This window comes from Meles meles, chromosome 1 (genome assembly GCF_922984935.1).
Source record: "Meles meles chromosome 1, mMelMel3.1 paternal haplotype, whole genome shotgun sequence".
Taxonomy (NCBI): domain Eukaryota; kingdom Metazoa; phylum Chordata; class Mammalia; order Carnivora; family Mustelidae; genus Meles; species Meles meles.
The window spans coordinates 202087415-202110033 of NC_060066.1; the positions used below are offsets into that span (position 1 = coordinate 202087415).

The 22619-nt window shown below is 36.5% G+C and overlaps 1 protein-coding gene across 21 annotated transcripts in view; it reads left to right on the top strand.

Annotated features, from left to right (window-relative positions):
- The window catches only part of EIF4G3 (eukaryotic translation initiation factor 4 gamma 3), a 362972-nt gene that overhangs the window by 271867 nt on the left and 68486 nt on the right, over positions 1-22619 (top strand). For 15 of the 21 annotated variants that reach the window (XM_046002289.1, XM_046002445.1, XM_046002299.1 and 12 more), the window contains 5 exons: positions 2570-2703; positions 4256-4375; positions 4751-4861; positions 11839-12009; positions 18805-19002. In XM_046002289.1, coding sequence (XP_045858245.1) covers positions 2570-2703; positions 4256-4375; positions 4751-4861; positions 11839-12009; positions 18805-19002 — 734 coding nt within the window. The remainder of the gene's footprint in view (positions 1-2569; positions 2704-4255; positions 4376-4750; positions 4862-11838; positions 12010-18804; positions 19003-22619) is intronic. The other 6 variants (XM_046002331.1, XM_046002462.1, XM_046002341.1 and 3 more) reach the window with 1 other exon arrangement.

Consider the following 22619-nt stretch of genomic DNA (forward strand, 5'->3'; position numbering starts at 1 on the left):
GTGACTTCTATGTGAGATTGGATTTGAAAGCAGAATATCAGACATCAAAAATAATCTTAGACAAAAATTAGTGATGTACAACCAACATTTTTTAACATGGAGAATAAAAAATTGTCAGTGCATTACAGGAGCAAGGGCAAATATTGTTTTAAGAAACTTTGATTTATTTAACTCTGTATTTGTTCTAAAAAAATTTAAAATTTTTATTTGTTCTGAGTCATAGAGTCATATTTCTTATTGGGAGTTGTAGTAAGAAATGTTTGAAAGTCACTGATAGATACTTAATAAACTGATCTTTTCACTACCAGTAAACTGCTGCCAATGGGCTTTATGAAATTGTAGGGTTATGTTATAGTAAAATTTTCTTTTAACTTTAGGACTCAGTATATTAAAATTCTAAAGATCTAAGCTTGTATTATATCATGAAGCACTTGTGGCTACCACCAGTCCTTTAGGAGATTGAGACACTATTGTCATTTATAGGAGTGAGTGTGTATGGGGGGGGGGTGTTTTTGAGTAAGCTTTATGCCTAGCATGAGGCTCAAATGCATGACTCTGAGTCCCATGCTCTGCTGACTGAGCCAGCCATATGCCCCCTATCAGTTATATTTTTATCCTTTGGCAAGGAAAAAGTACCCAACCGTAGGCCACAACTATATTGAACAACTAAATTGTAATATACCCTTGCAGTAATTAGAAAATGGGAATTTAAAATTTATTTTTTTAAAGATTTTATTTATTTATTTGGCAGGGAGATAGAGCACAAGTAGGCAGAGCAGCAGGCAGAGGGAGAGAGAGAAACAGTCTCTCTGCTAAGTGGGGAGCCCAACATGGGCTTGATCCCAGGACCCTGAGAACATGACCAGAGCTGAAGGCAAATTCTTAACTGACTGAACCACCCAGGCTCCCTGCCAGTTTAAAATTTAGATCCCAATAAACTGCCTGCCTTTTAATGAATAAAAGAAGATAATAAGGATTTGGTTGAAAATATCTACAGTGTTCTCACAGACCATCATGAGTCTATTATCTATATAATAAGAATCACTAACATAAAAAAGGACCCAAAGTACTATCGTGAAGTGATCTGGGGCCTGATTTTGATGAGAGTTTTGTTAATTAAAAGAAAAATACTGTGACTTGCTTTTCTTATCCAACAAAAATTTCAGGAAATTCTCCAACTTTATATAATGAGATTAGGATTGTGAGAAATGATAGTTATAACAATAGTCATAGTAGCAAAGTGAGTGCTATGGCAAAAAACTAATTTGAAATTAATATTAAAAATATTATTATTGCTGGGAATAACGGTAGTGCCGCTGCTATGGAAAACAGTAGGGGGGGTTCCTCAAACAATTAAAAATAGAGACATCATATGACCCCGTAATTCTGCTTTTGGGTATTTACCCAACGAATACAAAAACAGAAACTTGAAAAGACATATGCATCCCTATGTTTATTGCAGCATTTTTACAATAGCCAAGATATGTAAGCAACTTCAGTGTCCACTGATAGATGGAAGGATAATGAAGATGTGTGTATATACATGTTTTTGCATGCATGGTGTACCCACAGGGGTGGAGATTACTCAACCATAAAAAAAAGAATAAAATCTAGCCATTTGCAACAGTGTGAATGGATCTAGAGGGTATTATGCTTAGTGAAATGAGTCAGACAGAAAAAGACAAATACCATATGATTTCACCAATACATGGAACCTAAAAATCAAAACAAAAACAGAGACAGAACAACCTGTGATTGCCAGAGGATAGGTAGATGTGAGGTGGGCAAAAAAGATAAATGGATTAAGAGGGTCAGACTTTCAGTTACAAAATAAATAAGTCACAGGGATGAAAAGTACAGCGTAAGAAATATAGTCAGTAATATTGTAATAACTTTATATGGTGACAGGTGGTTAACTACACTTAACCATGGTAAGTGAGCCTTTTGTAATGTATGTAATTGTCAAGTCACTATCTTGTATATCTGAAACTAATACAATATTTTGAGTCAACAATACTTCTAAATAAAAACTAGTTATATATATATAACATATATAATAAAAACTACACTACTAATAAAATAAACCATGGTCGGGGGAAAAATTACATATAGCTGGTTAGCCTTTTCAGAATCTTACAGAAGTTATTTGTATTTGTTTTGTGTCCTTTTGCCTTTTTTCCCCTCCAAAATAGCACTTCCAAGTGAACAACCAAAGTATCCTTTTACATGAAACCAAACAGTATTATAGATTCCTTATTTCTGAGGTATTTAAAGGCTTGGTAGTTTATCTAATGAGTATTATCACATGTTTCTGGCCAAAGGCTGCTTAATGTGTATATTAAGTGGTTTCTGTAGCAATTTCAGATTACAAGCTAATGGTATTCAGAAGGGATAAAGGAACATAAGACAGTTTAAAATTTTTACATGACATTTTCTGACAGTAGCTCAATGTTTGCTTTGTATTTTAGTCTATGACAGGGTAAAGTGAATATCGGAATCCAGTTTGAACTCTTACGGGTTATCCGTATAATGACCCTAGAGACTTGTTTGTCTGCATCTCTTTTTCTAGATTCCTGGAAGCCTGCTGATACTGAAGGCAAGAAGCAGTATGACAGGGAGTTTTTGCTGGACTTCCAGTTCATGCCAGCCTGTATACAGAAACCGGAGGGCCTGCCTCCCATCAGTGATGTGGTTCTTGACAAAGTAAGCTGTATACTCAGAGAAAGCTCTGTCTTTCTACAGGGAACTGGATTCAGTTATCACTACAGATGTGTGAAGTATGAGTAGTTTTTAGGAATTGTTAGACTATACGTATTTGAATTAAAATATATAATGTTTAAGTCTTAGAATTTTCCTACATATTGTTGGATTTGGGGTTTATTGTGGATTACTGAAACTTTGGGGTTTGGTGAATATTTGAGTGGTAATGTTTTAAAATTCATTCATTGCCTGCTCATTATTGCTATTGCATAGTGATGTGAAAAACGTGTGTCTGCTGGGCTAATACGGCTAAAGGGATATGGAGCTCTTTATTCACTGTTCTAAAATTCCATTATGGAGTTAGAATGGCATTGAGGACAGGTCAGATGCCTAAGAGTGTATTTGGCAAATCAAACAAGTGGTAGTCAGCATAATTTGAATAATGTTATATCTCAAAATTTCTCTAATAAATACTTAGAGGGATTACTTTTCAGTTTTGGCAAAAAAAAATCGGCATCTTTTCTCTTTACATCTGAGCTTAATAGTGCATATAGGAAATTAGTACAGTATTTATTTTGTCTTTATTAAGTTAAAAAGAGTAGAGTCAGATGTGTAGCTGCTCAAGGAATTTTATGTCTCTCAATGATGAACCAGTGACGATGACAGAGCTTAAAATATTTTTGTTTTGAAGAGAAAATATTAGTCCTTTTTGAAGCGTAGAGGGTAACTGTCTTTCAGAACAAGATCTACCTCTTTTTGAGATTTCCGTCAGCTGCTTATCCAATCCCTATGTGTATTATTCTCCTCTTTAAAGCAACAAGGTTTCTTATTTCTCTTGGTGTCTAAGTCTTCTCTCTTGGGTGCTTATGGTAGTGCTAATTTGAGACTGTTTAGAGGGTGGGTTTTACATACCCTAAATTGAGTTATCTTCTAGAAGATATTCTTTGTTGTCTCCCTACCTTACTGGTTTCTGACTTCACCCAGTTACTAGTTGATTTCTCCCTGAGCTACTTCACTTTGTTTCGTCTGCTGTCACAATACATGCCTGTACAAAGCCAGATAGCTCCAATTAGCAAGGTGGATTGAGTGAGATTTTTTAAATATCTCCTTTAGAGACTTACTGTTCACTCAGAATATTTGCTTTGCTAATAAAACATAACATAAAGCATAAAACAACAGCAGCACAATTGACATAAGTGATAACAGGATTTTTCAAAGCAAGTGCTCTGATGTCCTAGTGAATATCCTGGAAAAAATTCCCGCATTTGTCCCTACTTCATAGGATCTCATAGCTTTTCTTGTGCCGTTCTGCTGGTCCTTGAGTGCCTTTTGAGCCAGTCTACTTATTATGTCTAGCCTCTCCTTGGAAATTTTAGGCCTAATCACTCCCAGGGATAAGTCCAGAGAAGCTACTGTGGTTCAGATTGGACTTCACTGCTTCAGAAAGCCAATGTTCATCATTTTAGCTGACATAACGTTTCAGTCTGAGTTTTTACTTTCTGGGCACTGAGTGTTCTGAAACTTGTGTTAAGCTTTCCTTTGCTTCTTCATGCAGATCAACCAACCCAAATTGCCAATGCGAACTCTGGATCCTCGGATTTTGCCTCGAGGACCAGACTTTACTCCAGCCTTTGCCGATTTTGGAAGGCAAACCCCTGGTGGAAGAGGCGTACCTGTAAGTGCAAGTTCCCTACAACCCAATTAGTTAGAAACTTAGAGACTTCATGACAACTTGTCTAATGGCAAGAGAGCGGCATTTTTTCGTTGATTCCTCTAACCAAGAAGACGTAGAAGAGGTGAAGACTGTCTTTTTTTCCATACTAATATTAAAGCAAATAAAGAATACACTGAGTTGTTTTTACCTGAGAGAAACTGGTCTGCATTAATTTGGTCTTGGTTTTTTTCTATATTTTTTCAGTTGAACTGCAGATGGGTTAAAAATAGAGCTAACCTTAAATAGGATTCCTGCTTTATTTTGAGGTGTCCTGATATAGTTGAGATCTCTGATGACATTCAGCTAATGGTCATCTCTTTGTCTTTGTTTCTACAGATTTGCAAAGTGCAGAGCAGGCATGGATTGCCAATTCTGGAACAGAGCAAAGCCCCAGCTTGTACTCCACTGGCGATGTCGCACCCACCCCTGAAGAGCCTGCCTCTAGGGGTGCGCTGAATCCTTTTTTTTTTTTTTTTTTTTTTTTAAACAATAGTCTCTGGTGTTATGATATTTTCTGTTTTGTTTTTCTCACTTACTGTAGGTTGTGAAGTCACTATATGAACACATGACATGTACAAAAGTGTGCAGTGTTGTTATACTGCAGGTTGCACTTACACCCCCATTGGCAGGCTCTTCAGCGGTAGAAGTGACGTCACCAGTGGAGTTATGCTGGAGCACTGCGCTGTGCGAGATGTGGCAGGCTGTGCCTACTCCCTGCTTTGTAGACTTGCAGAAAGCATGAGGGAAGGTTGCCAGTGATGTGAATACCTGTTTTTCCCAAATTGGAGTGGTACAGAGAGCACTTAATTTAAACTTCTGGAGGAGCTTGGAGTTTCATGTACATTTGCAAATCTACTTTATTTTGTTTGTAAAAATACTTTTATTTAAGGTGACACTTTTTATTTTTCCCATCACCTTTTTATTTCTGGAGTGGCAACTTTTGAAACCTGGTTTGGAATAAGACTGTACACATCAGGAAACAAATGTCACTTTGTAGATATTTGAAGTATTTGTTTGCCTGCAGCCAAATACTATTTAAAAATACTTCAGTGCCTATAGTGCGTTGAAGGCTTTGTAAAACCTACAGAAAATCTCCTTAATTTGAAGCATGTTATTTATTGAGCATTACCATCTTAACAATATCTCTGTGTGTGATTTTCTGTTCTCACCCAGGTTGGAAATTTAATCTTTATTTTCTGTATACTAAATTGACATTTTTCTCAAGTTTTCATTGTCTCACCAGTAAGTCTTAGAAAGCAGCTTTCTAGAAACCATTTGATACCTTATTTTTCAGCATTATTTCCCTTTTTGGTAGTGTAAAGTTGTGTTTCTATTAGTGTTTGTTTTTGTTTCAGTTTTGATATATATCTTTGCTTTGCCAAACACTGGAAATAATGTTGATGCCATTTTTGATGAGTTTCAGGTTAACAGCTTCTGTCACTATCATATTGCTCTGTTTTGTTCACATGTCACTCACAGAAGGTATGATTTGACACGTCTCATCTTCCAGTGTATACTGCCACTTTTCATCACCAGCTTACTATTGTTTAATAACGAGGTATAGCAAAAAGGAAGTGCTATGGACTGAGAATAAGCTATGTCTTTTAAAATACTGAAATTAGAAAATGAATTTTAAAATTATCACAATGTGTGTTTGCCCACTAATCTACCTGCTTACATATGTAAATGAGTTATTTGGTACCAAGACATATGATTGGAAATGAGCCCTTATGAGGAATTTGTAATATCTCCAAAAAGGTTAGCTCTAGTTATTTCACTTTCTTTAAATAGCTCTGTCAGGTGACACAAGCTAATTTTTAAGTAAAATTGTGATCTGCCAGAGTAATACTGATATGTTAGGCCTAATGCAAATAATTAATCTTCCAGCATCTCCCACAGCTAACGAACATGCTCCACTTAATTTGTCCCGCTTATGTTGGTATGTTGTTGTGGATTCAAATGGGAATTTCATAAGATATAGCTGTGTAACATGTAAAGGAACAGTTAATAATGCTGTTTGGAAAAAAAGAAGCAGTCTTACTCTTCATCGTTTTTGGTACCGTACCTCTAGTCATTTTTCCCAGCCTCCCAGTTGGCTTATAAATGATTACCATCCAAAGATCTTAAGATCTGCTAGACTTAATTCTTCATGGTGTGGCTTAAGTAACTATGACTCCTACTATAAACTTCCCTGCAAAAGACTTATTACAAGTGGGTAGCAATTGTTTTAACATGTCATATGCAGTTACGTAACATTTTCAAACATAAAGGTCTTTTGATGGATAGTAATATATAGATCTGTTTTAAGCACTCAGGCAGTATCCTCTCTCTACCTTTTTAAAAGTCAAATTACTTAGCAAGTGTGATGTTAATTTTTTTTAATTCTTTTTTAAAGATTTATTTATTTATTTGACAGAGAGAGTGAACGAGGGAACACAAGCTGGGGGGAGTGGGAGAGGGAGAAACAGGCTTCCCGCTGACCAGGGAGCCCAATGCCTGGCTTGATCCCAGGACTCTGGGGTCATGACCTGAGCCCAAGGCAGATGCTTAAGGACTGAGCCACCCAGGCGCCCCGTGATGTTAATTTAAATGGTAATCTGGGCAGACATCACAGAAAGTGCCCCAAGAGACAACTATTGAAAGAGAGACAGTGGACCGAGACTAGTAATTTACCATTCATATTTACCATTCATATTTATTTCAGTTAGCTTTGAGGTTAGCTGAGCTTTTTCTTTTTTTTTTTTTTAATATTTAATTTACTTATTTATTTGACAGAGGTGGAGAGAGGAAGCACAAGCAAGGGGAGCTGTAGGCAGAGGGAGAGGAAGAAGCAGGCTCCTCACTGAGTAGGAAGCCCTATGCAGGGCTCGATTCCAGGACCCTGAGATCATGAACTGAGCTGAAGCCAGAAACTTAATGAACTGAGCCACCCAGGCACCCCTCGCTGAGCTATTATAAAAATCCTATGGGCGTAGAGGTTTCCTGAGCTTATATCATCCTTCCCTTTCTCCATAAATGAACACTTGGCTGTTTCTCTTTAAAATATGGTAGGCTGATTATTGGTCCTGTTTGGGTAAGTTTAATGTTATAGTCTTTGAGATAAGAGCAGTGTATATTGATCTTTAAAACAGAGATGGGTATGGCTTTTTATTTAATACACTTAAGAAAAATATATGAGAGAAGGTAAAAAAAAAATTAAAACTCAGTTCACCTGGGGAAAAATGCATCTCACTAGTTAATCAATGCCAAAAAGATTTTTTTTTAAGATTTTATTCATTTATTTGACTGAGTGAGAGAACATAAGCAGGAGGAACAGTAGAGGGAGAGGAAGAAGCAGGCTCCCCACTGAGCATGGAGCCTGATGCAGGGCTTGATCCCAGGACCCTGGGATCATGGCTTGAGCCGAAGAGAGATGCTTAACCATCTGACCCACCCAGGTACCCCCAATCAATGCCAAATGTTGATGTTTCATTTGAGTTGTCACATTTTTGGACCCTGAGCACATTATACCTTAAAATTCTTCTGCCAGCCAGGGAGTTCCTCTTCCAATCAGGATTGTCTCTCCTTTAAGCAAGGAGACCAGGCTCATTTTTATATATGTACACTTCATAACTCTTTAATTTCATGTGCATTTAGTAAATAAATCATGCATTATATATGGTGCATCTTTCGAAGGTTGCTGTAAATTTGATAGTTTGTATTAAGCTTTCCACATGCTCACACACACACCAAAGGACATAAAATGTTTAAGGTTAATATATCAGTACAGATAGCACTTTTTTATATAAAAGTTTTTTTAAAATTTTATTATTTGACAGAGAGAGACAGCGGGAGAGGGAACAGAAGCAGAGGAAGTGGGAGAGGGAGAAAGAGGCTTCCTGCTGAGCAGGGAGCCTGATGTGGGGCTCAATCCCAGGACAGTGGGATCATGACCTGAGCCGAACGACTGAGCCACCCAGGCGCCCCTCGATAACACTTCTTTAAAAAGTTCTTTTTCTTCTTTTGTATTGATGATAACTTACCTAGTTTTTAAATTTTTTTTAAGATTTTTATTTATTTATATGACAGACAGAGATCACAAGTAGGCAGAGAAGCAGGCGGAGAGAGAGAAGGAAGCAGGCTCCCTGCTGCGCAGAGAGCCTGACGCGGGGCTCGATCCCAGGACCCCGAGATCATGACCTGAGCCGAAGGCAGAGGCTTTAACCCACTGAGCCACCCAGTGCCCCTTACCTAGTTTTTAAGGTCCTTTTATATGTATTATATCCCTGATCCTCATAATATAACTTCTGTGGGTAGGACTGGCATTTAATGTATGAGAAAGCCTATGTTCAACAAAGTTTAGAGACCTGCTCACAGTAACTTTGCTCTTAAGTAGCAGAATTGAACAGTCCTTTTGTCTTCTAATCTGCCTCTTTTTCTGCTGTACCATAGTCTTTCCAGGCACTGATGTGGTCCACATAATGATTTCATTTTCAGAGCATAAGCATGAGTACATTAGAGATTAACTTATTAAGTGTGTTAAGCATTTATAAGTATAATAGATCTGTTGAAGACTCAGTAGTCTCGGTTAAATATTTGTGAACAGTATCTTTCTTAGTTTATATGCAGTGAACCAAATAATTCTCAAGGTTGTCTTGGGAGCTTGCACATAGGTTATAATACCAATTTTTTATCTGGGACTAACAACTTATGTTATCTTTGTAATACTTACTTTCCTTTGAAACATTGTTGTTACCTATTTAGTAATATTTCTCACATCTTATGTAGTTCATTTGAAATCCATATATATTTGTGTTAGAACTGGTAAAGGGATTTGGCATAAATCATATTTACTTCCTAGATTCAAATCTCACTGCATAGTCATTGATGTTTCTAGTAAATACGTTTAGGGAATGGAAATTTCATACTTCATTCAAACATGATTAAAATTATATACCCAAATTGGGGTGCCTGGGTGGTGCAGTCGTTATGTGTATGCCTTCAGCTGGGGTCATGATCCCAGGGTCCTGGGATTGAGCCCCACATCGAGCCGCCCATCAGGCTCCCTGCTCCACAGAAAGCCTGCTTCTCCCTCTCCCACTCCCCCTGCTTGTGTTCTCTCTCTTGCTATGTCTCTGTCAAATAAAATCTTTAAAAAACATTATATCCCCAAATTATGATTACTATGCCTCTTATCTGATTGTGACATAATTACCTTTCATTACACCCACTAATCTTTGTTCTTGACAAATTTTTATGTGCAAATGCATGGATTCATTTAAATGTCCTATGATATAAGTTACATATAAGATATTTGAACTTATCCAAGCACTGAAAAGATTTTAGCCCACACTAGTTCTCCATTCTTGTTTACACTAAAATACAACCTGAATTACAAAAATCAGATAATATTTGCTGTGATGCATTCTCTTATCAGAATTGTTTTGGGGGTGCCTGGGTGACTCAGTTGGTTTAGCGACTGCCTACGGCTCAGGTCATGATCCCAGAGTCCCAAGATCGAGTTCCTCATCGGGCTCCCAGCTCTGTGAGGAGTCTGCTTCTCCCTCTGACCTCCTCCCCTCTCATGTTCTCTCTCATATTCTGTCTCTCAAATAAATTAATTAAATCTAAAAAAAAAATAATAAATATTTCTGTTTAAAAAGAGAGAAAAAGAATTGCCTGGGCTATTATATCAAAGTTTCAGTTATAAATAAATGTTTTTATAGTAGTTCCGTCCAGTTTAGCACCTGCTCCCTGTTGGTACTTTCCTAGTGTGATCCTCTTCAGGTCCTTTTTAGTTAAACTATGTGTGGTACCTCAGGTTTTTTAATGTGTACCAAATACTCTGAGATTGTATCATTTATTCTGAGTACTTAGCTGGATATATTTGACAAGATAGGTGTGTATTGCCCAGGAAGGCTATCTTTTGATCCTGATACATGCTTGATACTGCTATTATTGCTTAGGGCAGATGGTGAAGTATAATTCTGAGAGTGAGTGTTGTTTAAAGGCTTTCAGTCTTACCAGTTTCAGCCTCAGACCATGTATTTCTTAGAACCTGTTTTTTAATATAAAGCATTGAAATTTAAGTTTCTGCTTCCTTCTCTGAGCGTCATATAAATTCAGAAGGCCAGTATTAGGGCACTAATAGAGATATGATTCTGATCTGTATGTCTTGTGTGACTTTTTTCCTTCCCTCTTAAAGTTCAATCACAATATTTACTCAGGATTTAAAAAATGATGTAACAGGCGCTCCTGGGAGACTCAGTTAAGCATCCGACTCTTGATCTCAGCTCAGGTCTTGATCTCTGGTTCGTGAGTTGAAGCCCTGCTTAGGCTCCATGCCATGGAGCCTACTTTAAAAAAAGGAAGAGGGGCACCTGGGTGGCTCAGTGGGTTAAGCCGCTGCCTTCGGCTCAGGTCATGATCTCAGGGTCCTGGGATCGAGCCCCACGTTGGGCTCTCTGCTCGGCAGAGAGCCTGCTTCCCTTCCTCTCTCTCTGCCTGCCTCTCTTGTGATTTCTCTCTGGTCAAATAAATAAAATCTTTTAAAAAAAAAAAAATAAATAAATAAATAAAGGAAAAAAAAATGGCGTATCACAAAATGGAAAGGCTGTCAGTATGCAATAGATCTGGGAGGAACAATACTTACATCAACCCAAATGTTTAATCTTGAAAAGTTATTTCCTGGCATTTGAGATAGCAACTGTTAGGGATATTTTAATATACAGAATGCAAGTTTTACTTCATTATCTCTAATAGTCTTAATCTGATGACCATTGTGACAGGCCAGCAAGTGTTTTTAACAGAGTGAGTGTAGTGGGACTCTAGCAGGAACTAAGAACTGACAAAGAGAAGACATTTTTTTTCAGGGAACAATTTAGTTAAATTTCATTTAATGATTTAAGAAAGACTTTAGTATTTCTGGCCCAGGAAGTTTACAGGAATCCATTAAAATCTGTACTAAGGCTGGATGTCTATGTTATAAAGAATTTTTGTGATAAAATTGTATTTGCATTTCACACTGGCAGTATAGAAACCTAGTTTTTGAAGCAGCTTTGTAACTGTGATGATTACTGCCTGTGAATTTGTATAATTATTCAAATGAGCAGTCCAAAGTCACACAACTAGTGAAAAATAAAGCTTCAGTTTGGGGTATTCTTTTTTGTTAAGAACAATAGCAATATCAAACAATTTTCCATCACATTATCTAATTTAGGACTTCAGGGTTAGAAACTGTAGTAGTGGAGAACATTACATTGATGGTATTCTAAGATAGTCCTCCTCTTCTCCCCCAAAAAGATCACATCAAATTAAGTGTTTACTGTCCGTCTTTGCATGTAAGAAATGTTCAGTGTGATCATCAGTTTGACTTGGGAAGCACAGCAGAGGCAGTAAATTTTAAATACACTCTGTAGATATAATAAAGAATATTCTTGTCCTAGTTGTTGAACGTTGGACCACGAAGATCTCAACCTGGCCAGAGAAGAGAGCCGAGGAAGATTATCACAGTCTCTGTGAAAGAAGATGTGCACCTGAAAAAGGCAGAGAATGCCTGGAAGCCCAGCCAAAAACGAGACAGCCAAGCTGAGGATCCTGAAAACATCAAAACTCAGGTGAGAACAGAAGCACATTCTCACATTGTTTTGGAATTACAGTGCTGTTGTTTTAATGTGCTTTAACTAGTTATTTTGTCCTATTAGTATATTAGAGATTTTAGTTCATGATTTCTGTATATTTTTTGTTTTTTAAAAGCATTATTCTAAAATCTTTAGCATAATGGATGCCAAGTACCTACTGTTTTTTTGTTTGGTTGTCAAAACAACTACTGTATCTAGAGGGTTTATATGTCATAGACTTTGATCATTTAGGCTTAGATCAATGCTTGCTTTTCTTAAAAATGTATTTTTAGATTCTTAGTACCCTGTGCTAGTCCAGTTAGCGTATTGCTTTATGTCTCCTTGTCAGGCCTTCATTTCTATATTAAGTTGGAATTTAGAAACCAATCTTGTTTTGGAATAAAATTGAATTCTTCACATCTTTCTATGCGTACCTGCCTGCAGAACTCCTTAGGATAAATTGAATAAATTCCTTTAATCAAAACAAAATTAATTTTTGTGTCAAATTCTGTAGTCTTCATTCATCATTTGCTGTACACACAATGCTATTTCCTATACTTGGGTTACCTCTACTATCGTTTTTGGATTTTTTGCTTCTAGGCACCAAGACTAGAGTCCTCTTGAATTTTGCACCTATATCAGAGTTAGGCATCACAGATCAGGTGCTGACTTGTCAGTGTCTCATTCCTTAAATATCTTCCCTCTCATTGTGAATGGTTTAATATAGCAGTGAAAAGCTCCAGCTCTAGAGACAGGCAAGTCCTATTAGGCAAGTTCTTAATCTCAACTGTAAAATGAAGCCACTAATATTACCTACCTTTACCTACCTTATGGGACATTTGGAAGATTGAATAAAGTAATATAAAGCAGTTGGCATGGTTCCTGGACCCCAGGTACTCAGTATGATGATGATCTGGGTCAGATGTGTGTCTTATACATCTAGATCTTAATTCAACACCAACATAGAACCACAAACATAGTAGATACTCAGTATACTTGATAAACAAATAAACTAACCAACAAAGTTGTTCATACAAATCAAGACCAAGATGAACTTATTCATCACAAAGCCATGCTGTCAAACCTCAATTGGCTGCTTGTCTTTGTTCATCTTTTTAGTGATTTCCTCAGCTATTTGTCCCTAAGTACATTCTCCTCCAGAGTCAATGAAATCAGGTATCTAATTTCTTTTCAATGTATCTCAACCTTATTTTAGAAATACCTTCTGTATCTCTCCCTCCAATCCTTCTGAGAAGTGCTGGTTCATAAGGGACCTGAATGACTTGCAAGGATAGGTAAAATTCCTGCTGAATCTTTATCACTGAAGGTGAAGAGGTCTTGTTTTAGTAGTTAAGGCACTTGTAGTCATGGCTCATTTCATTAGATTATTGCAGCAGCTATGAAGGAGGGAATAGATATTTTCCTTCTTTTATATATGAGAAAATTGAAGTATCGAGAAATTAAGTTACCCTCGGTATTGTGGAATAGTCCGTTTGTTGCACCTTGTAATCTGCCTGTTTACTTTGTAACAAAGTTCTCCCTATTACTGGTTAAGTTTTATTTCAGAAACATAATTTTATTTTGAGGAATCATTCATTGATTGGCTAAGTTTTCTTTAGTGAAAAGATAAAGCAAACTCAGTGGAGAATTAATTGGCTTCTTTTTCAGGGCAAGTACAATCCTCTTGTTATTGATACTTTTTCTTCTGAGTATGGTGCATCTTTGCTCCATTCCTTCTCTTTTTTGGTGTTTTCATTCTTTTGCATAGGTCTACATCATGCTGACCTGGTGTTCCTGCTAATTCTGTTTCTTTACTTTTTTGTCAAAGAGTGGTTTTATTGTTGCCACTTCAACTTCTAAAAAACTCTTTCATTCTGACTTCATTCCTACCACTGTATTTTAATAACACTATGAATAATAGCAATGACCTTATTTTTCTTTTATCATAAGATTTCATCTTCTCCTTGAGGCAGTTCTAGGAGTCATTGCCTCATGATTTGTCTAGACTTCAACCACATATACTACTGTGGTGGTTCCACTGCTGAGGTCCCCTGCTTATGTTTCTCTTCTCTTCTCTTGCTATAGCATTCCTACTGATTCTGCATGACTCTTCTACCTGCAGGACTGATTTTTAGATCTCTCCCCTAGCTTTTAACCTGTCTTTAATGACCTCATTTTCAAATAAAAAAAAAATACCTCATTTTCTCTCAACAGCTCACACACTAGCCCTATGCTCTTTCCATGTTGTTCTCTATTCCCAAAATAGAAAACCCTCACTAATAACTCCTTCCTAAAATGTTTTCCCTTCCTAAAATGTCTTCTTCCCTTTTTTACTTGACTAGTTGTTTTCTTTGTTGGTGGTGGTTTTTTAAAGATTTTACTTATTTGTTTGAGAGACAGAGAGAGCACAAGTGGGGGGCTAGAGGAGGAGGGAGAGGATCAGGCAGACTCCCTACTGAGCAGGAAACCCCCATGCAGGGCTCGATCCCAGGACCCTGACATCATGACCTGGAGACCCTTAAGTCAGACACTTAATTGACTGAGCACCCAGGCACCCCTAGTTGTTTATTTCTTTTTTTGATTTTAGTTTTTACTTGAGTATAGTTGATACACACTTAGCCAGTTCTTTTTGTCCTTCCTAACCTGGCTCAATTCTCATTTGCTGACTAGCCCATTGCCTCTGACCTCTCTAATACATACACTGCTCCCTTCTGTGCCTCCTAATTCACCTGGTGTTTGCTCATCACCTCACTTAGAATTATCTCATCTTTGCAGCTGAAGTCAGTGGTCTGGAAGGCAGCAACTGTGTATGACACTTTATTTGTACCTGATACAGAATTTGTTGGACCTCAAGTAGATGTGAATTAATGATTTTCAGTAAAGTTGTTGTTTGATGCCGATTTCTTTTTTCATTGATATATAATTGACATAACATCATGTTAGTTTTAGTTTATACACGGTAATGATTTAACGTTTATGTATATCAAAATGGCCACCATAATTAGTCCAGTTAACATCTGTTATCATGCATAGTTACAAATTCTTTTTTCTTGCAATGAAAACCTTTAAGAGCTACTGTCTTATCAACTTTTGATGCAATATGCAATACAGTATTAACTGTAGTCACCTTGCTGTTCATTACCTTAATAAATTACTTTTTTATCCTAGTTTTTAAGCTCAGATTATCATCTGAAATATTTGAGATATTTGAAGGTTGTTTTTTTTTTCCTTCTTTCCTCCTTCCTCCCTCCCTCCATCTGTCTTTATTCTTCCTTTTCTTTCCTTTCCCTTCTTTCCTTCTTTCTTTCTCCCTAGAGAAGGAGAGAAAGAGAGCGCAGGTGCATTTTCAGAGGGAGAGGGAGAGAGAAACTCAAGTTAGACTCCCTGCTGAGTGTAGAGCCCAACATGGAGCTTCCTCCCAGGACTCTGAGATCATGACAAGAGCTGGCTTCTTAGTGACTGAGCCACCCATGTGTCCCCAAGGTTGTTTTTTTCCCCCTTGATATAAAGCACAGATTGTTTTAGATCTCACCAATACTATCAATTGATCGAGGCAATTGAGAGAAGTTTGGTGACTTTGCCCTAAGAAACTTAATTTTTTTTTAAAATAAAAGCAGTGCTAACTCATTGCTGAAAAAAACTGACTATAATTTTTTAAAGATTTAAATGGATTTATTTACTATCTCCTTCCTAGAGAAAACTATTAACATATTGACATGTATTCTAAAAATCCTTTATATTCAGATACTAATTTTTTAGGGATCAAATAAAACATTTTATAGGCCTTTTCAGTTCTATTCATGGTTTCATGGATTTTTGTAACTTCATATTTTACTGAGAGATAATTTACATTTAGTAAGCTTTACTATTTGGTGTATAGTTCTGCAGCTCTTGAGCACAAGTAGGCATGTAACAACCACCACAATCAAGATATGGTATGTTTTTATCAAACCCCAGAAATTTCCTTGTGCTGCTTTATATCCATCTTCTCCCTGCATGCCCACCTCTAGCAGTCACTAATCTGTTTGTCCCAATAGCACTGCTTTTTCCAAAATACCAAATAAATGGAATCATTTTGAATGTAGCTTCTTTCACTTGGCACATTCCATTTGTAGTCATGTATGACTCATAACTTTTTTATATCCTGTTAGTATTCCATTGTTCCGGATACACCATAGAAGTTTATCCATTCACAGGGGAAAGAGTTTTCAGGTTTTGGCAATTATGAATAAAAGTGCCGTAATCATTGTATAGGATTTATGTAAACATAAGGTTTTGTCTCTTGGGGTAAAATTGTAGCTATGACACCCGTGAATTATCTAGTCGATATAGGTTTGACTTTATCAGAAAATGCCAAACTGGTTGCCAGGGTGGACAGTTTTGCATTTCTGGCGGCAAGGCACGAGACTCCCAGTTTTTCCACTTCTTCGCCAGCACTTGTTACTTTTTGCTTTACGAATTTAACCGTTCTAATGCATATGTGTGGTAGCATCTCATTGTCTTAATTTGTGTTTCCAAATGAATAATATATTGAATAAACAAATCTTTTCTTGTGTTTATTTGCCATTCTTGTATCTTTGGTAAAATTTCTCTTTTACCCTGTTTCATTGGCTGGTGGTTCTCGTATCATTGATTTTTGAGAGTTCTGTGTATATTCTGGATACAAATCTTTTATCAGATGTGTTTCGCAAAAATTTTCTTCTAGTCCGTGGTTTGTCTTCTCATTCTCTTAAGAGTATCTTTGCAGAAATGAAGTTTTCAACTTTGATCATGTTGAATTTATCAACTTCTGCATTTATAGGTTTGTACTTTTGTCATATCTAAAAAATCTTTGCATAACCCAAGAATATAAAAATTTTCTCCTTTCATATCTTCTAAAGGTTTATAGTTTTAGGTTTTACATATCTGTTTGTGATTCAGTTTTAATTTCTTTATTTCGTGGAGGATATGGATCAAAGTTCTTTTTTTCTTTTTTTTTTCTCTTATTTATATCCAGTTGTTCCAGCACTATTTGTTGGAAGGATTATCCTTTTTCTCAAGTGCCTGGGTGACTCAGTTGGTTAAGCGTCTGTCTTCAGTTCAGGTCATGATCTCTCAGGGTCCTGGGATGGAGCCCTGTGTCAGGCTCTTCCCTCCAGCTTGTGCTCTCTCTCTTTTGCTCTGCTTTTCACTCCCTCTCAAATAAATAAAATCTTTTTTAAAAAATCATTTTTCCATTCAGTTTTCTTTGTACCTTTGTTGAAAATTGGTTCATCATATATGTGTGAATCTAGTTATAGACTTATATTCTGTCCCAGTGATCTATGTGTCAGTCCCCTGGCCAGTATCACAGTGTCTTTGTATAGTAAATATTGAAAGCAGGTTGTATGAGTCCTCCCAACTTGGTTATTTTTCAAAATCACTTAGGCTATTCTCACTTTTTTCCCCCCTTGTCTTTTCACATAAATTGTTGAATCAGCTTCTTGATTTTTGTCTAAAAGCTCCAAAACCCTACTATTGTTTTAAATCTATAGATCAGTTTAGAGAAAATTGACAGCTTAATAATAATGAATCTTCTAATACAGGCAGATGACATAGGTCTCTTTATTTAGGTCTTCCTTTTTTTCTTTCATCAGTGATTTATGATTTTTATCATATAGCTCCTATCGACATTTTGTTAGATTCTTAACTAAGTATTTCATGGTTTTTGGTGCTATTGTAAATAGTACTTTTAAAATATGTAATTTCTAGTTTATTCCTAATATATAGAAATAAAATTGATACTTGTATGTTGACTTATATTCTGCAATGTTGTTAGACTTATTTATTAGTTCTAGTATCTCTTTGTAGATTCCTTATGATTTTCTACATAATCATATCATTTATGAATAGAGAGTTTTACTTCTTCCTTTACAATCTATACAGGTTGTAGTTCTTTTTCTTTGCTTTTCTGCACTGACTAGAACCTCCAGTATGGCTTTGAATAGGATGGTAAGAATGGACATTCTTGCCTTGTTCCTATTCTTAGAGGGAAATTACCATTAAGTAGAGTTATATATGCTTTTTTCCTAGTTGAGGAAGTTCTCTTCTGTTTTTAATTTGATGAGAGTTTAAAATACCTCCTGCCTAGTACTCTGTACCATAATTTATATTATATCATAATTTAGACAGATTTTCTATTTTAGGACATTCATTTGCTATAAAGGGGTAGCGATGAAAGTTATTGTGGCTAAAATCTTTTGTACCTATTCTTAAATATGAATAAGTTTCTAAAAGTATAATAGTTGTGTCGGAAGATACATCAAAAAGGTGCCTGGGTGGCTCAGTCTGTTAATCATCTGCCTTCAGCTCAGGTCATGATCTCAGGGTCCTGGGATGGAGTCCCTCATCAGGCTCCCTGCTTAGCAGGAGTCTGCTTCTCCCTCTCACTCTTCCCCTGGCTCCTCCTTGCTCATTCTCTCTTGTTTTCTCTCTCTCAAATAAAAATAAAAAATAAAAATCTTAAAAACAAAAAAACAAAAGATATGTCATATTTTTAAAGTTTTCAATACACCTTGCCAAATTGCCTTGAGAAATGTACCAGATGATACTCTTGCCAGTGAATATACCTAGTTCCTAGAATTCTCATCAGTTATGGAAAAGAAGTGATAATAATGGTTTGATGTTTGTTAAAATAGATTTAATTATTTCTGTTATGATTTCACAATCCTTGTTAATTTGGGAAAAATTATAAACAAAATATTAATCCTTACAGAAAGAATCATCCTGTCACAGTTACTGTAACACTGTTTTCTTTTTTTGTGGCCCCTCTAGGAACTTTTTAGAAAAGTTCGAAGTATCTTAAATAAACTGACACCACAGATGTTCAACCAACTGATGAAGCAAGTGTCAGGACTTACTGTTGACACAGAGGAGCGGCTGAAGGGAGTCATTGACCTGGTCTTTGAGAAGGCTATCGATGAGCCCAGTTTCTCTGTGGCTTATGCAAACATGTGTCGATGTCTAGTAACGGTAAGAAGAGAGGAAGGAGTAAAACCAGAAATCTCCAAGAGGTATATTCTCCCCTCACTACACATTCTTCCCAGAAGTGTTATTGGGGCAACATAAAGGGGAGAATATATTTTTAGCACTTTTTAGTATAATATTCTCAATGTATAAAAAGAATCTCGCTTTATTAAAATATATCCTCACCTCTGGAGGGGATATGGAAATAGACTGAAATAGGCCTGATATGTTCCCACCCATTGTGAGCAATAGTGAATAAGTTTTAAATTAGTAATGTGAAATTATTGGCCTGAGCAACCTGCCTCTCCTGTTGTCTCTTAAAAAGTGAATGCTTAAGTTCACATTTAATTCAAAACTGAAAATATATTGGTTCTAATTTGAGCCTCGGTGAAATGAAAAGATAGTTATTGTCACAAAAGTTTCAAAAGTGATCATTTCATCTCTTAGAAACTATTAGATTTCTTTCTCTTTACATTGTCCACAGCCATTTAATCTCTACAGCCTGTCAAATCTAGGGCAAGACAGAATGGGAGACCAAAGAGCCTCTGGTTAGTGTTCATTGTCCTCTGTTCTGCAGTCAGAACACTACCATGTACCATCTGTGTTTTCTCTGCCTGTTACTGTTACCCAGGTACTTGTGTCAGAAACGTGTGTTCTTTAACATTTGGGGTTTTTTTCTTATCACAATTCATTGTCATTTGCCCCCAAGTGCAGAATTCTGTCATTCTCCCAGTATTTTTGAGTTCCTGTGTCAAAGATAGGTAAGTGTGTTGTGACCTGGAAAGTTTACTTCTTCTGTCTTTAAGGAATTTAAAATTCATATTGGAAAAAAAAAACGCAAAACTTAGCATTGAACAAAGTGATCACTTAGAGCATATTCTGTGAAATTGCAATATGTTGATGCTTGAATGGATGTTCTAGACCTAAAAACCAAGTAGAACAAAAAAGAAATGACTGTGTTATTGGTAGAGTGACAGACTGCTTCTGTGAAGCAGGTGGCGTTCAGGGTGGGCCTGAGAGGGTTGGCGGTTGTGGGGGGGAACAAGTGTAGAGCAGCAAAAGCTCATGTCTGAGGCAGTGCATGCAGCTCAGTAGTCATAGATACAGGCCTTTCGTCTCACAGTTCTGGCTTTAAATTCTAACTTTAAAATTTAAATTTAAGTTCCTACTCTGCAAGCTGCTAACTCAGTAATAAACTTCATAATAAATTATAATGAATTGTTATAAACTTTGTAACTTCATAAAATTACATTACCTCATTTTTTAATCATAAAATAAGATTAAGTCACACAATTTGAGGCTATTACAGTGATAACATTAATTTACTAATAATATAATTTAATGAGATTGTTTATGTAAAGTTCCTAGCTCAGTATTTGACCTGTATCATCCCTAAATAATTCAGAATTATATTGGTGGTCGAAAAGATTGCAAAGGTCTTGAAATGCCGGCTGAATGAGGACGACTGTGATAACAAAAACTATCTATTTAGCCTCTACTAGGTTGCATTACGGGTGGATGCTTTACATATATTCTTATTTTTTTTTTTTTTAAAGATTTATTTATTTGACAGATAGAGATTACAAGTAGGCAGAGAGGCAGGCAGAGAGAGAGAGAGGAGGAAGCAGGCTCCCAGCCAAGCAGAGAGCCCGATGCGGGGCTCGATCCCAGGACCCTGGGATCATGACCCGAGCTGAAGGCAGAGGCTTTAACCCGCTGAGCCACCCAGGCGCCCCACATATATTCTTATTAATAGCTATTATAACCCTGGAAGTTTAGTATTATTAGCCCCACTTTACTGAACAAGAAACTGAGACTTAAAAAAGGATAAGTAACTTGCTTAAGGTCACATAACTAGTAAGTGGCAGTGCTAGAATCCAAGTCTAGGATTCTTGAGCCACTTGCCGTATTTCTTTCTAATGTACCATACCGTAGCTATCGGAAGGCAGACTAATTTTCCATCTCATGCTTCTCATTTTCCTTGTGGCAGGTGGCAACCATGCCATCTTGTAGCCACTCATCAGATCTAGGACTAGATCGCAGATCTCCTGGCGTATACTTTAGTGCTTTTTACTAATTTTAAATTTAATCCTACAGGCAGTGAAGATTATTAATTTGTTTTGTTTTGTTTTTTTAAGATTTTGCTTATTTGAGAGAGAGAGCACGAGAGTGTGGGGGGAGGGGCAGAGGGAGAGAGAGAATCTCAAGCACATTCCCTATGAAGACGGGAGCCACATGTGGAGCTCGATCCCACAACCCCAAGAACACAAACTGAGCCAAAATCAAGAGTCACTTAAGGACACTTAACCAACTGAACCACGCAGGTGCCCATGTTAATGTTTTTTAGTAGAAGAGTATCTTTGATGAAAATGGCCTTTGGAAAAAGGCAATAATAGAAGGTAGATTAAAATACAATTATAGATAAACCAACCACTTATGTGAATTTTGTTGTGATTCAGCCCTTTTTAAATAAGATTGATTAAACTTTACTGGATTATTTTAAATTACAGAGTAACCTTTTGGAATAAGTCCAGCAGTATAAGGGGTATTCATAGAGAAAGCTACTACTCTTCCTTGAGCCCCATCCAGTTACGCTTCCCTCTGTGAATGGTTTATATCTGTACTTCCACAATTTTATTTATATTCATAAAAGTATATAAACACATATACATTTGTATAAAGAGAATACTTTTGGTTTTGTAGTAGTTAAATTCTATCATGTATGTATTTTTTTGCAGTTTACTTTGTTTTCCACTTAATATGTTTGGGGCATACCCCTACATCACTACAGAGATTTTACTTCTGCTTTTTTAGTAGTTGCATAATATCTGAAGATATTATATATACACATACATGTACCATATTTTTCCCCTCCTCTTTTTCTTCCATGTTTTTTCTACTTTTTTTGTTTTTGCAGGTTTTCTTGGAACCACAAGCAGCACTCCAATAAACACCAAAGTATACTTCCTTTATTCACATGTTGAGGATTTACTTTTTTAGTATAAATTCCCCCAGAGTTACATACCAAACGATAAAAGATTTTAAACTTTTTTAATTGAAGTATAACAGACATACATGCTATTGTGGGGAAAAGAAAAATTCCTCATTTGTTGCTTTTGTCAAATGTAATGTTACAGTTTCTTCATGGCTGATCTTAAGACAATTAACAGTTTGACAGTAGTTCACAAAATATCAACTGAATATTTGGCTCCCATGACCCAGTATGAGCTAGCTTTAGTACCCCATTACAACATGCATACAGAAGGTTATACAGATCATTAGTATACAGCTCAGTGTATATCAGTGAAGGGAGCATACCTACCACCCTGGTCAGTCAATAAAACTATACTGTTCTTATTCCTTAAAAGTAACCACTGTCATGGCTTCTAGGACTTTTGAGTACTGAGGGCTTAAAATGAAAGGGGGCAATGGAAATAGAGTCATCATTGGTTCCTACTATGTAGGAAATACAAAAATCAAACAGTCATGGGAATAATGAAAATCCAAATAAGAAAAACTAATCTTCTAGGAGAAAATTGAGACTACCGTCATGAACGTTGGGGAAAATTTTGCTTAGCAAGATTAAGATTCAAAGTGAATAACAGAAAGATATCAAAATTTGA